Below are 12320 nucleotides of genomic sequence, written 5' to 3' on the forward strand. Positions count from 1 at the left end.
GTCTTTATCAGAGCATCCAGAATCTCCTTCTTTTCCTCCCTAATTCTTTTCTGATATGTGTTTTGTTGTATAAAGAACCCGCTCATAACCGCCTTATTGGTGTCCCATACTCTCTGGAGCTCTGTTCCTTGATTAAGATTTAATTCAAAATAGTCTTTTAACACTTTTTCTGCTTTTTGGAGTGTAATCTGATTGTCCAGCAACTCTTCATTTAGTCTCCATCTAAATGTGGAGGTTTTTTTCCCCTTTTGTATTTCCAGAATTAAAGTATTATGATCTAAGAGTGTTCTTGGTAAAATTTCTGAATTTCTTGTCATGAATACTAATTTTTTAGAGACCCATATGACATCGATTCTTCCACTCCAAGAGATCCATTTCTAATTTTGGATAAAATTCCGCCTTTTCTCATTTGGTGCATACATTTCAATTATTAATCCCCCCCCCCCTGTAATAAAATCTGTACCATTATCACTCTCCCTTGTTCATCTTTGAAAATTTGTTTGGACTCAAGTTTAGATTTAATGTATAAAACCACTCCTCTTTGTTTTATCTGTAGCAATAAATTCTACTCCAATGTTTTTATTCATCATGCTCAATTTTATTTCTTTCATCTTGTCTTGTCCTTTTTTATTATCTAAATTGTTTATTTCCCACCCCCACCCCCAGTTGCACCTTCCTCCCCCCCTTGCTCCTTCTAGTTCTGTCATGGTTTGCGTGCCTCTTAAGTCTTTCTCTGTATTTTATTCTCAATAAAGCTTTTTTTAAAATTAAAAAAAAAAAGTCTTTCTCATGTTTTGCCCAGAGTCTCTGGACCTCATTTAAATGGTTAAATCTGCGTTTTTGTCTTCTGTACGTGAATGAAATTCCTTCAGGGTATTCCCATCTTTATAGGATCCTGTTATTTCTTAATGCTTCTGTCAAACTTTTGTAGAGTCCGTTTCTGTAAAAGGCAAGCAGGAATCTCCCTTAGAATAACTATAGGGTTTCCCTCAATTTGAAGTCTGTTTGTATAAATAGTGTGTATTATAGTGTCCTTTATCATTTTGGAATTAAAGGTTACCAAACAATCTCACCATTTTCCTAGGCTTTAGGATATTTAGATTTCACCCTAAAGCAGCTGTCAAACGAGTCAGTTATGAATTCCTTTTCAACTCCCAGCCACTTGGCTCAAACCTTTGTTAAAATCCTGCTCTCCTCTGTCTCAGAGTCTGCGCTTTCCGTCTCATCTCAAGCACCGCCAACGTGCCCAAAAATGCTTCTTGCCTTCCACCCAAACCATCCACATCAATCCTAAGCGTCTCCTATTCTGATTTCCATTTTTTTTGTCTCCCTTTCCAGCTTTTTAGATTTTTCCTCCCTTCCTTTCATGCTACTTTAGTGGTCAAATTTGTCACCATTTCACTGTTTTTATCAATTCGGGCTAATAGCTTCTCCAACCTTTCCTTCATCTCTTTATTCAGGTCTTTTTTTTAAGTCAGCGAAAAGTTCCAATTCCGATGGGGGCCTGCCCCCTGGGCCTTGCCTCAAAGATCTTCTTCTCAGGCCTGATGTTATCTGTTTTAGAACTGCCATAGTAAAAATCCCACTCTCCCTTTTCCAGCAGCACCTTATCAGTTTCTCAAGGCCACAGAATAACTCTTTCCTAAGAGATCCTGTTTCCTGTATTTTCCCCCAGCCTGATACCCAGTACACATAATCTGTTTAACATAAAAACCGATTTCTCCAATTAAGATTCGAATTAACCAAATAATTATTTTGAGAGGAACCATAAGAAAGAAAAAAAGAAACAATGTGTCCAAGAGGACAATTTAGCAATTTAGATGTCCAAAGAAGAGTGGGTGTCTTGCAGTAATACAATTTTAAGTGGCTCAGAGTAGAAGACATATTTTCCTTCAAAGAGAAACAAACTTGTTCAAACCTGTCCTGCTATTAGCTTTTTCAGCCAGCTCTCAGAACTTTTAAGAGCTCCAATTGTTTTTTTAAAGAACTTTAAAAATGAGACCAGACTTTCATAAATCCCTCCGACCACACTCTTGGCACTGAAATGGTTTCTACCCTGTGTGAATTCTCTGATGGGAAGTGAGATTGTTGCTTTGACTGAAGCTCTTTCCACATTCCACACACTGATATGGTTTCTCCCCTGTATGGATTTTTTTATGGGAAGCGAAACTTGTTTTCCAGGTGAAGCTCTTTCCACATTCCAAGCACTGATAGGGTTTCTCCCCTGTATGGATTTTTTGATGGGAAGTGAGACTTTCTTTCCAGGTGAAGCTCTTTCCACATTCCAAGCACTGATAGGGTTTCTCACCTGTATGAATTCTTTGATGGGAAGTGAGTCTGGCACTTTTCATGAATCTCTTTCCACATTCCACACACTGATATGGTTTCTCCCCTGTATGGATTCTTTGATGGGAAGTGAAACTTATTTTCCAGGTGAAGCTCTTTCCACACTCCAAGCACTTAAAGGGTTTCTCCCTTGCATGAACGCTTTGATGGGCAGTGAGACTTTCTTTCCAGGTGAAGCTCTTTCCACATTCCAAGCACTGATAGGGTTTCTCCCCTGTGTGTATTGTTTGATGGGAAGTGAGACTTTCTTTTCTGGTGAAGCTCTTTCCACATTCCAAGCACTGATAGGGTTTAACCCCTGTATGAATTCTTTGATGGGAAGTGAAACTTTCTTTTCGAATGAAGCTCTTTCCACACACCACACACTGATAAGGTTTCTCCCCTGTATGAATTCTTTGATGAGCAGTGAGACTGTTCTTTCGACTGAAGCTCTTTCCACATTCCATGCATTGATAGGGTTTCTCCCCTGTATGAATTCTACAATGGGAAGTGAGATGGGAGCCGTGACTAAAGCTCTTTCCACATTCCATGCATTGATAGGGTTTCTCCCCTGTATGAATTCTACAATGGGAAGTGAGATGGGAGCCGTGACTAAAGCTCTTTCCACATTCTAAGCAGTGATAGGGTTTCTCCCCTGTATGAATTCTTTGATGGAAAGTGAAACTCTTTTTCAAGGTGAAGCTCTTTCCACACTCCAAGCAGTGATAGGGTTTCTTCTCAAGGGGATTTCCTTGATGGGAAGAGGAATGGGAGCTCTGACTGTAGTTCTTTCTGCACTCTGAATCCTGATACGGCTCCTCCACTGTGTGGATTTCGTTGTGGTCCCCCTTCTTCTTCATTTCCAATTTATCACCACCTGAAACTCAGAGGCAAACGGATTAGAGCCCCAGGAAGAAGTGCAGCTCGAAAATATGGAGCAATGCTAATTAATGCTTGTGACAGGGAAAGAACTGAAGGCAGTTAGATGCTATAATGTTCCTTTTGTTCTGTAAGAATGTCTACTTTCATATACAAATCAAGTTGAATATTGGATGTTTCCTCTCTTAACTTTTTACAGCTTAACTTGGTAATGTCATTTTGTTCAAATTTAAATATGGATCTGTACTATCTTCATAAATAAAATATGCTTTTATTATTATTTAAATAGTGGCCAATGCTGAAAGGTTCCCCTGTCCAAAATTAAGATATATTCAATATGCTAAGTTGTTCAATATGCAGCAATTTTTAAAAAATAATTTCTATTGGTTTTTGTTTTTCTTGTAACAAATATCCCATATCAATAACATTCATTTTCCAGTTTCTCCCCACCCTGTTGACTTCCCTCAGCTTCCATTTCTCGTTTATTACCTCATCTGTTATTTGTATAAAATAATATTTTGCCATGTTGTAAAATTTATTGTTCTCTATCAATAAAGCTGTAAATGTTTATTTAAATCCTGCCAACGAGTCCATTTTTTTGTGTTTCTGCAAGTATGATGTAAAGGGTTCCCAATCTTTTTCAAAGTCACTATTGTCCTTTTCACGCAGTTCTATATGCAGTAGTAAATCTAAACAAATTTTAAGAGCTGGTGAAATATTGGGAACACTGACACTGGACAGGTGTGGTCTTATTCAGCTGCCTTGTGGTGAGCAATGTAAGAGGAGCGGAATAAAAATGGCAAACGGGAACTTAAGTGTGCTGAAAAACACTTTTTCTGTATTGAACAAATGTGTGTAGCAGTTGCCAAATATAGATTTCTTTAATGGCTGAAAAATATAATTATGATATGCATCACCTTAAAGCAATTTGGATGTTTTCTTAAATTCTTGACATCACAGAATGCAGCCGAAACTTGTCATATCAGCATTATTGTTATTCAAGTATCCTTACTTAAATGTTACATTACTGCGATAAGTTATAGAGGACAAGGCAGGGGGCCTTCTGGGTAGGGGCACCCACCCTGTGGAACACCCTGCCATCAGATTTCAGATTACTATGCAACTTTTAGAGGATTTCTGGAGGCACCTCTGTATCAGGAATTTTTTAATGTTTGATGTTTTCTTGTGCTTTTATATTTGTTGGAAGCTGCACAGAGTGGCAGGGGCAACCCAGTCAGATGGGCAGGGAGAAAATAATAAAATTATCATTATTGTTACTACAGGGTTCACTGCCTGAAATTCAAAAAGCCTGGCTCTTTTCTGGGATGGAGTTTGTTTGGTCCAGTTGTGGAATCTGCCATCTCCTATGTCAGTCGACTCTTTGGTCAACCAAAGAGAGACAGAAGTAAGAACAAAAACAGGAAACTTGACTGAAGCTACTTCAATACCCCAAATCACTCTGAAGCCTACATTTAAGAAGGCCTGGGCAGTTCAGACAGCCTGATCATGGTTTTAAAAGGCAGAACTGGAGGAAAAATATTCACAGGGGAAACAATTAATAGCCATCCATCCAAGGTTTGCTGTGGGAGTGTTAGCATCCCAGGTGCTGTGGGTGGTGCTGTTGAGCCCCATCAAAATATCTGAGGTTCGACATGTAGAGAGATGTCTTGAATTACAAAACAGATAGCATGATCCAATAGGGAACCTTACCGAGAGAGTCCAAGATCCCACGATTCTCCTCCATGACCTCCTGGTGCAGAGCTCTCTGGTCAGGATCCAGCAACGCCCACTCCTCATCAGTGAAATGCAAAGCTACATCTTCAAAGCACACTGGACCCTAACAGAAAAGGGAATAGGCTGTCCTCTTAAAAACATTCACGTGATCCATTACAGTTGGCTCTGTTGTTTTCTACAATGGCCAGACCCCTCTTTGACTTCCTCATCCCACTCTACTGCTGCAATTTCTGCCTCTGAGTCTGGGCTGCTCTCTGCCACAGACTCCCTCTGCTCACTGAGCCCTGTTCCCTCTCCAGCTTCAGACACCTCCTTCTCCTCCCAGTCGGCTCCCTCTCCTCTGGCTCCTCCCACCATTCATCCAAGCAGTCTTTCCTTACAAGGCTTCTTCCCCCTACCTGATCTGGGTCCACAGCCGCTGCCTCCCCTCCACCACCATGAAAAGATGAAGGAGCAGGTCTTGGTGGCATCATTCTGTCACCTTGGAGAGACAAAAGAAAGTGGGAAACCGTAAGCGCCTGCTTCTCTCAGGTGAAACAGTTCATCTCTAATCACTGATGGGGCTTCCTCAAAGTCTTCCCTGCTGGCTTCCGGTTCCGCTCTGGCTTAATGGAGGCAGTGGGAGATTGTTGGCGAACGAAAAACAAGGATGACTGACGGTAATTATTCTCGCAAGTTCCCCCCAGGGACAGGGGGGAATGGGCTTCACTCCCAGTTCGTCTTGGTACCTGGCTCTCGCTCCGGCATGGATTGCGGGAGGCAGGGAGGCACTGAGTGCAAAAGCCGTTTGTCAGCCGAAAACCCTCATTTGCCGGCATTAAGAAGCAGAGATTCTTCTGTCAAGTAGAGAGATTAATTTACTAATGTACAGGCATTGCTGGAAGAGTTGAGATCAAAAACTGTGGAATGGAACCAGCTGCAAGGTATTTAAGGGTTGAATTTGAGAGAAGACTTCATTTGGTGCAAAAGACGGTGGGGAGGGAGGGGAAGCCTATGGCTTCTTTATATAAAGTTTTCTTCTCTACATTTATGATTTGGCAACCCACCATTGAATGCTACTTCAAATTATATATGTGCAGGTGAGCAGGGACAAAACTGGATTGCAGATATCGAATATAACAACAAATGGAACTTTGTGTGTAAAATAAAAAGGAAAAGGGGAGGGAAGCTCTATTTTGCAAAAGGTTTACGATGGAGAATTAGAGCCGACTCTTCCCCATTCTTTATTATTTACGAACTGAACTGAATAATGCTAAAAGGTCTTGGAATTTAATTTAATTGGATAACTGTAAATTTATCTTCGGCCAGATGGAGGGATGTAAGGAATCTGCAAGTTGTGAAGGGACTGATAAGGTTCATTACTGAGTCATTTGTAGTTCGACAGATCCCTCTCCTTCCCAGGCGGAGAATAAAAATGGTGAAAACAGGTTATTTATTGGGACAGTGTGATTTCTGCAGCTGCTGTTAAAGTTGCAAAACAACAAAGCACAGGACGGAGCGATGGAGAATTTCTGAAACCACAATGGGATATTAGCTCCGCCCAAGGAATGATGGAGAACAGCAACAACCAAGAAAAGATAGACAGAACATTTTACAAGGACAGGAAGAAACACCATGAACAGAAAATTTGTCACACACAGGAAGAATAAGGATATTGCTGGGGTGCCTCACTTTTAGTTTTATATATTATTGAATGCATCAATATGAATGTCATTAATATTGCAGTTGTTGTATAAAGCTTTGTTATCTTGACTGGAGTGTAATTGAAATTAATAGGATTTTGGAAAGCAGAAATAAAATCATCCAACCATCAGTTCTGAAATGCATGGGGCCACCTAAATTATATAATTTGGTATCTGAATGATTGATATTAGTAATTATATTGTAATTTGCCATTGTTATAATGAGGCTATTATTGGGCTGTAATTGAAAACTAATAATAATTACTATTGTAAAAGTGTCCCCTGCTGAGTACATTTGGACATTTGTACCCATTTCATATATTATTTGTGGAAAAGAACTCACAGATTAGTTTCAAAACCAAGAGAATGTGACAAAACGCAGAAAACACTCCTTCCTCCTTACCCAGAGGGCTCTCTCTGGTGTCCAACGGAGTCTTCTCTGCCTCAGAAGAATCAAGACCCATTTCTGCAAAAAGATCCTTCCCCTGAGAAAGCAACAAGGATTCAAAACAGAGAATGGGGAGAAGGATTAGAAAAGGAATGGCAGAGGCAAGCGCTTTCAGGGGACAGAGGTGAAAGCTGTTTCCTGCTTCTGCTAGACTGGTGTCTGGGATCGGCTGCCAGGACCATATAACATTGGTCCTCAAGGATCTTCACTGGCTCCCTGAACATTTCCCAACACAATTCAAGGTGTTGGTGCTGAACTTTAAAGCCCTAAACAGCCGCAAAGGCCCAGTATAACGAAAGGAGCGCCTGCACCCCCTTCGTTCAACCCGTTACAGTGAACCAGGCAGAGGACCTTCTTGGCAGTGGCACCCACCCTGTGGAAGGCCCTCCCATCAGATAACTTTTGATTAACTTTTAGAAGACATCTTATGATGAGAAACAAGGTAAAGCGGGTCCTCCCTGCAAGAGAGGGCACGCGTTGCGGTGGGTCCCGGCAACCAGGTCTGTGTTGGGGCAGGGACAATTGGAGCAAGAGCGACGAAGGGGAGGGGGGATATGATGTCTTCTTATGTATGCTTTTATATGTGCTGGAAGGCACTCAGCCACATGGGTGGGATATTAAAATAATAACAATATTATTACATTAACAATAATAAAAATATGTGTTCCCACTTTCCAAAAAAGGATGGGCCATTAGTAAATAATTTGGGACTACTCTCCCTCCTCTTTGGAGCCCCTTGGGAATACCCAGAGGAAAGTCTCCCTCACCTGCTGCTCGGCCTGCCTTCTCTCCTCTCCCTGACTCAGGAGGAATCCTTCGGCCAGGGCCACTGCCTGGGAACTGGTCTCCGCTCCACATTCCCTCACCCAGCTCTCCATCTCCGGTGGAAGCACAGCCAGGAACTGGTCCAAGATCACCAGGTCCAACATCTGGGCTTTCGTGTGCCTTTCTGGCTTTAGCCACTGATGGGCAAAGTGGTAGAGTTGGCTGCAAACCTCTCGGGGTCCTTTGGCCTCCTGGTAGAATAACTGCCTGAACTGCTGGCTCTGCACAGCTGACTGGAGCGTGTCCTCCTCTACCAGAATCTTCTGCACGGAGTTTTCACAGAATCTCCCACTGCTCCCATGTTGGATGGCATGGCCTCTTCCTGCTTCAGGGCCAGCTGAGTCTTGCTCATCCATCTGGGCTCCCGGGAAGTCTCCAAGAGATCCGAAGGAGCCCCTTGGGCCTCTGCCAAGTTCTGTGGGCCCTAATGCGAGGTGCAACAAATCCTACAAATCAAATACATTCTTCTATTATAAGATCAATACATAGTCAAGAGAAGAAGAATGTTCCCTGAGCAAGCGTGGTTGAGTCTTGCTAGGAATCACGACTGGATTGCACCACAGCTCAGAGTCAAAGCTGTCTGCAAAAAAAGGTGGGGGAGAAGGAGGAAGAAGCAGCCATAACTGTGAATGACAAGTGAGTCATTTGTATCAAGTGTAATTTGGACCCAAGGCAATAGTGGGGGTCCCTCCCAACCCCACTTCATAGTTCCAGAGCTTCACCCCAACCCAGCCATATCTGTTTGGGTGGCCTTGGTGACCAGGAGTGCTTTCTTTCCAGGAGGGCCTCTCCTGCCTTAGATTCCTGGGGTCGGGATACCTCCAGAGGTTCACAGCGCGGCTTTCGGTTCAGCCACCAAAGATCCTCTGGACCTGGAGGACTTGCATGTCTGAAGGACACACATGTGTCAGCCAGGAGCCTGGATAACATCCCTGCCTGATTCCTGAATAGGTGTGTGGGTGGGTAGGGGTGAGAACTTCCAGTTTAACAGAAGGACAAAAAAGGGTTCATGGCATAAGAGCAGATGAGTCCTGCAGGATCAGGTCAAAGGGCTCCCACAATGAGTCACAGAATCACAGAACCGTGAGGGGCTTTGTCAAATCCTTCCTGAAATCAAGATACACTATGTCTGCAGCATTCCTCTGATCCACCAAGCTTGTAACTCTATTGTCACGGTGGCTGGAGAAGGCTACTTCAGAGTAACGACTCTACACAGCTCTGCATTTTATGGTTTTATTGGTGCAGAGTATTTACAGTGCTAATGGCAGTGCTATTTACAAAGACACATCTGTTTAGCTTGAATCAGAACCTCCCAGTGGCTTTTGGCGCGTTTTGCGCCAACATAATAACTTGGGGAGACCCATCCTCTTCCCCCGACGCCTTTTGCGAAGTTCCGGAGTTGGGGGGACTGGCCTGCCCCCCTTCCTTTCCCCTTCCTGTCCCACCTGGGACGATGGCTCTCTTTCCCTGCCAGAGCCTTGGAACCCACTTCCTGTTTCCCCACTTGAGCTGGAGCTTTCCTTCTTTTCAGCCTCGCTCGGGTCTGGGCTGGAACTCAGGAGGGGAGGGGCTTCGCGATATCCCTTGCCCCTCACATCTATCAAAAAAAGAAATGAGATTCATCTGGCGTGATCTGTTCTTGAGAAACCCATGCTGGGTCTTGCTAATCACAGCATCCAAGTGCTCACAGACCGACCGTTCTAGGACCTTTCCTGGTATCTATGTCCTGGGATCTCTGGTTGGTAGTTACCTTGTTTTCTTTTTCCAAACACTTTAGGAAGATGGGGACAATCTTGGACTGCCTCCAGTCTGAGGGACCTCACCTATTCCCCAATAATTCTCCAAGGTCATAGACAGAGGCTCCGAGATGATGATGATGATGATGATTAATTATTATTTGTACGCCGCCCATCTGGCTGGGTTTCCCCAGCCACTCTGGGCAGCTTCCAAGAAAGATTTAAAATACATTAACATGCCACAGATCAAAAATTTCCCTGAACAGGGCTGCCTTCAGATGTCTTCTGAATGTCAGGTATTTATCTCTTTGACATCTGATGGGAGGGCGTTCCACAGGGTGGGTGCCACTACCGAGAAGGCCCTCTGCCTGTTTCCCTGTAGCTTTGCTTCTTGCAGTGAGGGAACCGCCAGAAGGCCCTTAGAGCTGGACCTCAGTGTCCGGGCAGAATGATGGGGTTGGAGACGCTCCTTCAGGTATACTGGGCCAAGGCCGTTTAGGGCTTTAAAGGCGAACACCAACACTTTGAATTGTGCCCGGAAACGTACTGGGAGCCAATGTAGGTCTTTCAGGACCGGTGTTATGTGGTCTCAGCAGCCACTCCCAGTCACCAGTCTAGCTGCCGCATTCTGGATTAGTTGTAGTTTCCGGGTCACCTTCAGAGGTAGCATCTGAAAGCCCTTTTATAACCTTGGGTGCAGCTCATCAGGCTCTGGACATTTGAATTCATTTAAAGGAGCTAGATGTTCCCTGACCCCCTCTTCTCCTATCTTGAATTGTCTATTCTGTGATTACCAGGTTGGCCTCTGCTTTCCTTTTGGGTGAATACCACCCATCATCCTGTTCTGTCAGCGGCCAACCTGGGCTCTCTTCTGGGAAGCCCGCCAGCAGGGCTGGAGCCCAAGAGCAACTCTCCCCCTGCGCTTCCCAGCAGCTGGCCTTCAGAAGCAGGGCTGCCTCCAACAGTGGAGGCAGAACACAGGCATCGTGGCAAGAAGCCATTGAGAGTCCTCTGCTCCTCTCATCCTTTCTAAAGCCACCTAGGTTGGTGGCAGTGCCAGATATACGCATAAGCAAAACAAACTATAGCTTAGGGCCCCACTCTCTTGGGGGGGGGGGGCAAAAATGAAAGGAATGAAACCTGGATGTACATTTCCAAAATATGATTAAAAAACAAATAAAATAAAGCCTACATACAGCAACAGTGCTTTGTGTTGTGTAGGCTCCTGTGATGTACCATAAGTCATAGGCTCCCTAAAATATCCCTGGTTTGCTCCTTTCTATATATAGGGTGCCTACATTCTGCATGGACTGGTTGTAGGGCAACATGTAACATGCAGCTGCAGACTGCAGGGCAGCAGAGTTGAATGTAGGTCAAGCTGTTGTACCTGTTATCTAATACTGTATTAAAAAGTGCTGGTAGACTGATGATCAGGCAGTGTAGACTAAAGGGTATGAGTCTTATGCCTACTGATTGATTTCATGTAATACTTTACATAATTTATTTATTTTGATCCCATTATATAATTACTTTAGAAAAATATTCATCTTAATTATTTAATAGGCCTATATTATTATTTACCAGTACAGTTCCCTATTACCCCCATATGCTACTATAACACTATATACAATACAAATATTATAATTATATTACATATTTTACTTAAGTTTCTAAAATGTCAAGCAGAAGTTACAAAAGTGGAGCTCAAAAGAAGGAGGAGAAGCAGAAAGCTGAAGTAGAGCTATTTGTAATTCTAAGTAGTTTCCATTCTATACTTACACCTCTTATTATTTCATGTTATAACAAGCTTCTAGACTAGATTTTGTAAATTGTGTTTCTCAAGGAAATTTTGTTATTGCCCAATGCCAATGTGTTCGCATTATGAATTTGTTATGAATAAAATATTTTAAATTTGAGCTTCTTCCTGATTGTATTTCAGTTCAACGATTACTTGGATAAAATACCTATTTTGCTCTATGGCTTGAGATCCCTATGAGGTCCATCCAGGAGGAACCTATAGCACTTCACCCCCTAAAAAAAACGCCCTTTTCTTGTGGACGAAGGACAGATGGACCTGGCCAGGGGCCCCTTCCCCTCCTCCGCCCGGCCCTGCCTGGACCCTCCTCCTGCCTCCCAGGTGAGGGAGTTCCACAGGCTTCCCCGCAGCCCCAATCCCCGCTCTCCTCTCCCTAGAGTAGAGATGAGACCCACCAGATCCCGGCAGGTGAGGGCGAGACCGCTCTGCACGAGATTCTCTTGCAGGAAGTGACGTCAGGGGAGCTGCCCCGCTTGCATTTCCTGTCCTCTCTAGGAAGCCAGCTCAGTTCCACTTAACCCTGGGCGAGCTGGTCCCTCCGTGGGGAAGAGGACGAACTTGGGCCCGCCTGGCCCCGGAATGGGTGGGGCCTGGAGAGAGTGCTGGGGCCTCTGGGCCGAAAGGAGGGGCGCCTGGCGCAGGGACCCCCCCCTCCCAGAAGCCGGGACTGGGCGCGTGTGCGTGGGAAAGGGGAGCCTGCCTGTCTGCCTGGGGCTCCGGGGCTGGGAAGGGGAGTCTGGGCGGGGGAGCGGAGGAGCGGGAAGCCTTCCAGGGTCGGGCGGGGGGGGGTCTTGGCTCTCTTGGGGACCCCCTGGGCAGCTCTGGTGGGGGTCGGTGGTGGGGGGCTCCAGGGCAGAGAGCCCTGTCCCAGGAAG

The 12320-nt window shown here is 44.4% G+C and overlaps 1 protein-coding gene across 1 annotated transcript; it reads right to left on the minus strand.

Annotated features, from left to right (window-relative positions):
• Window positions 1-1636: 1636 nt before the first annotated feature.
• Window positions 1637-11899, minus strand: LOC132592272 (zinc finger protein 883-like). Its single transcript, XM_060275436.1, has 7 exons — window positions 11841-11899; window positions 9339-9490; window positions 7836-8339; window positions 7024-7105; window positions 5337-5419; window positions 4915-5041; window positions 1637-3202 (listed from the first exon to the last, which is right to left on the minus strand). Exons 3-7 carry the CDS (start codon window positions 8247-8249, stop codon window positions 2052-2054), a joined length of 1857 nt encoding a protein of 618 aa, XP_060131419.1. The 5' UTR covers window positions 8250-8339; window positions 9339-9490; window positions 11841-11899; the 3' UTR covers window positions 1637-2051.
• Between the last annotated feature and the right edge of the window lie 421 nt (window positions 11900-12320).

This window comes from Zootoca vivipara, chromosome 6, assembly GCF_963506605.1.
Source record: "Zootoca vivipara chromosome 6, rZooViv1.1, whole genome shotgun sequence".
Lineage (NCBI taxonomy): Eukaryota > Metazoa > Chordata > Lepidosauria > Squamata > Lacertidae > Zootoca > Zootoca vivipara.

What these genes read in the sequence shown, in the direction of transcription:
- LOC132592272 (XM_060275436.1), bottom strand. Translation starts at nt 8,249, where the DNA reads ATGGATGAGCAAGACTCAGCTGGCCCTGAAGCAGGAAGAGGCCATGCC. An exon ending in GAAGGCAGGCCGAGCAGCAG is followed by an intron (nt 7,106 to 7,835) that starts GTGAGGGAGACT and finishes TTGCTTTCTCAG; the next exon opens with GGGAAGGATCTTTTTGCAGA. An exon ending in CACCAGAGAGAGCCCTCTGG is followed by an intron (nt 5,420 to 7,023) that starts GTAAGGAGGAAG and finishes TGTCTCTCCAAG; the next exon opens with GTGACAGAATGATGCCACCA.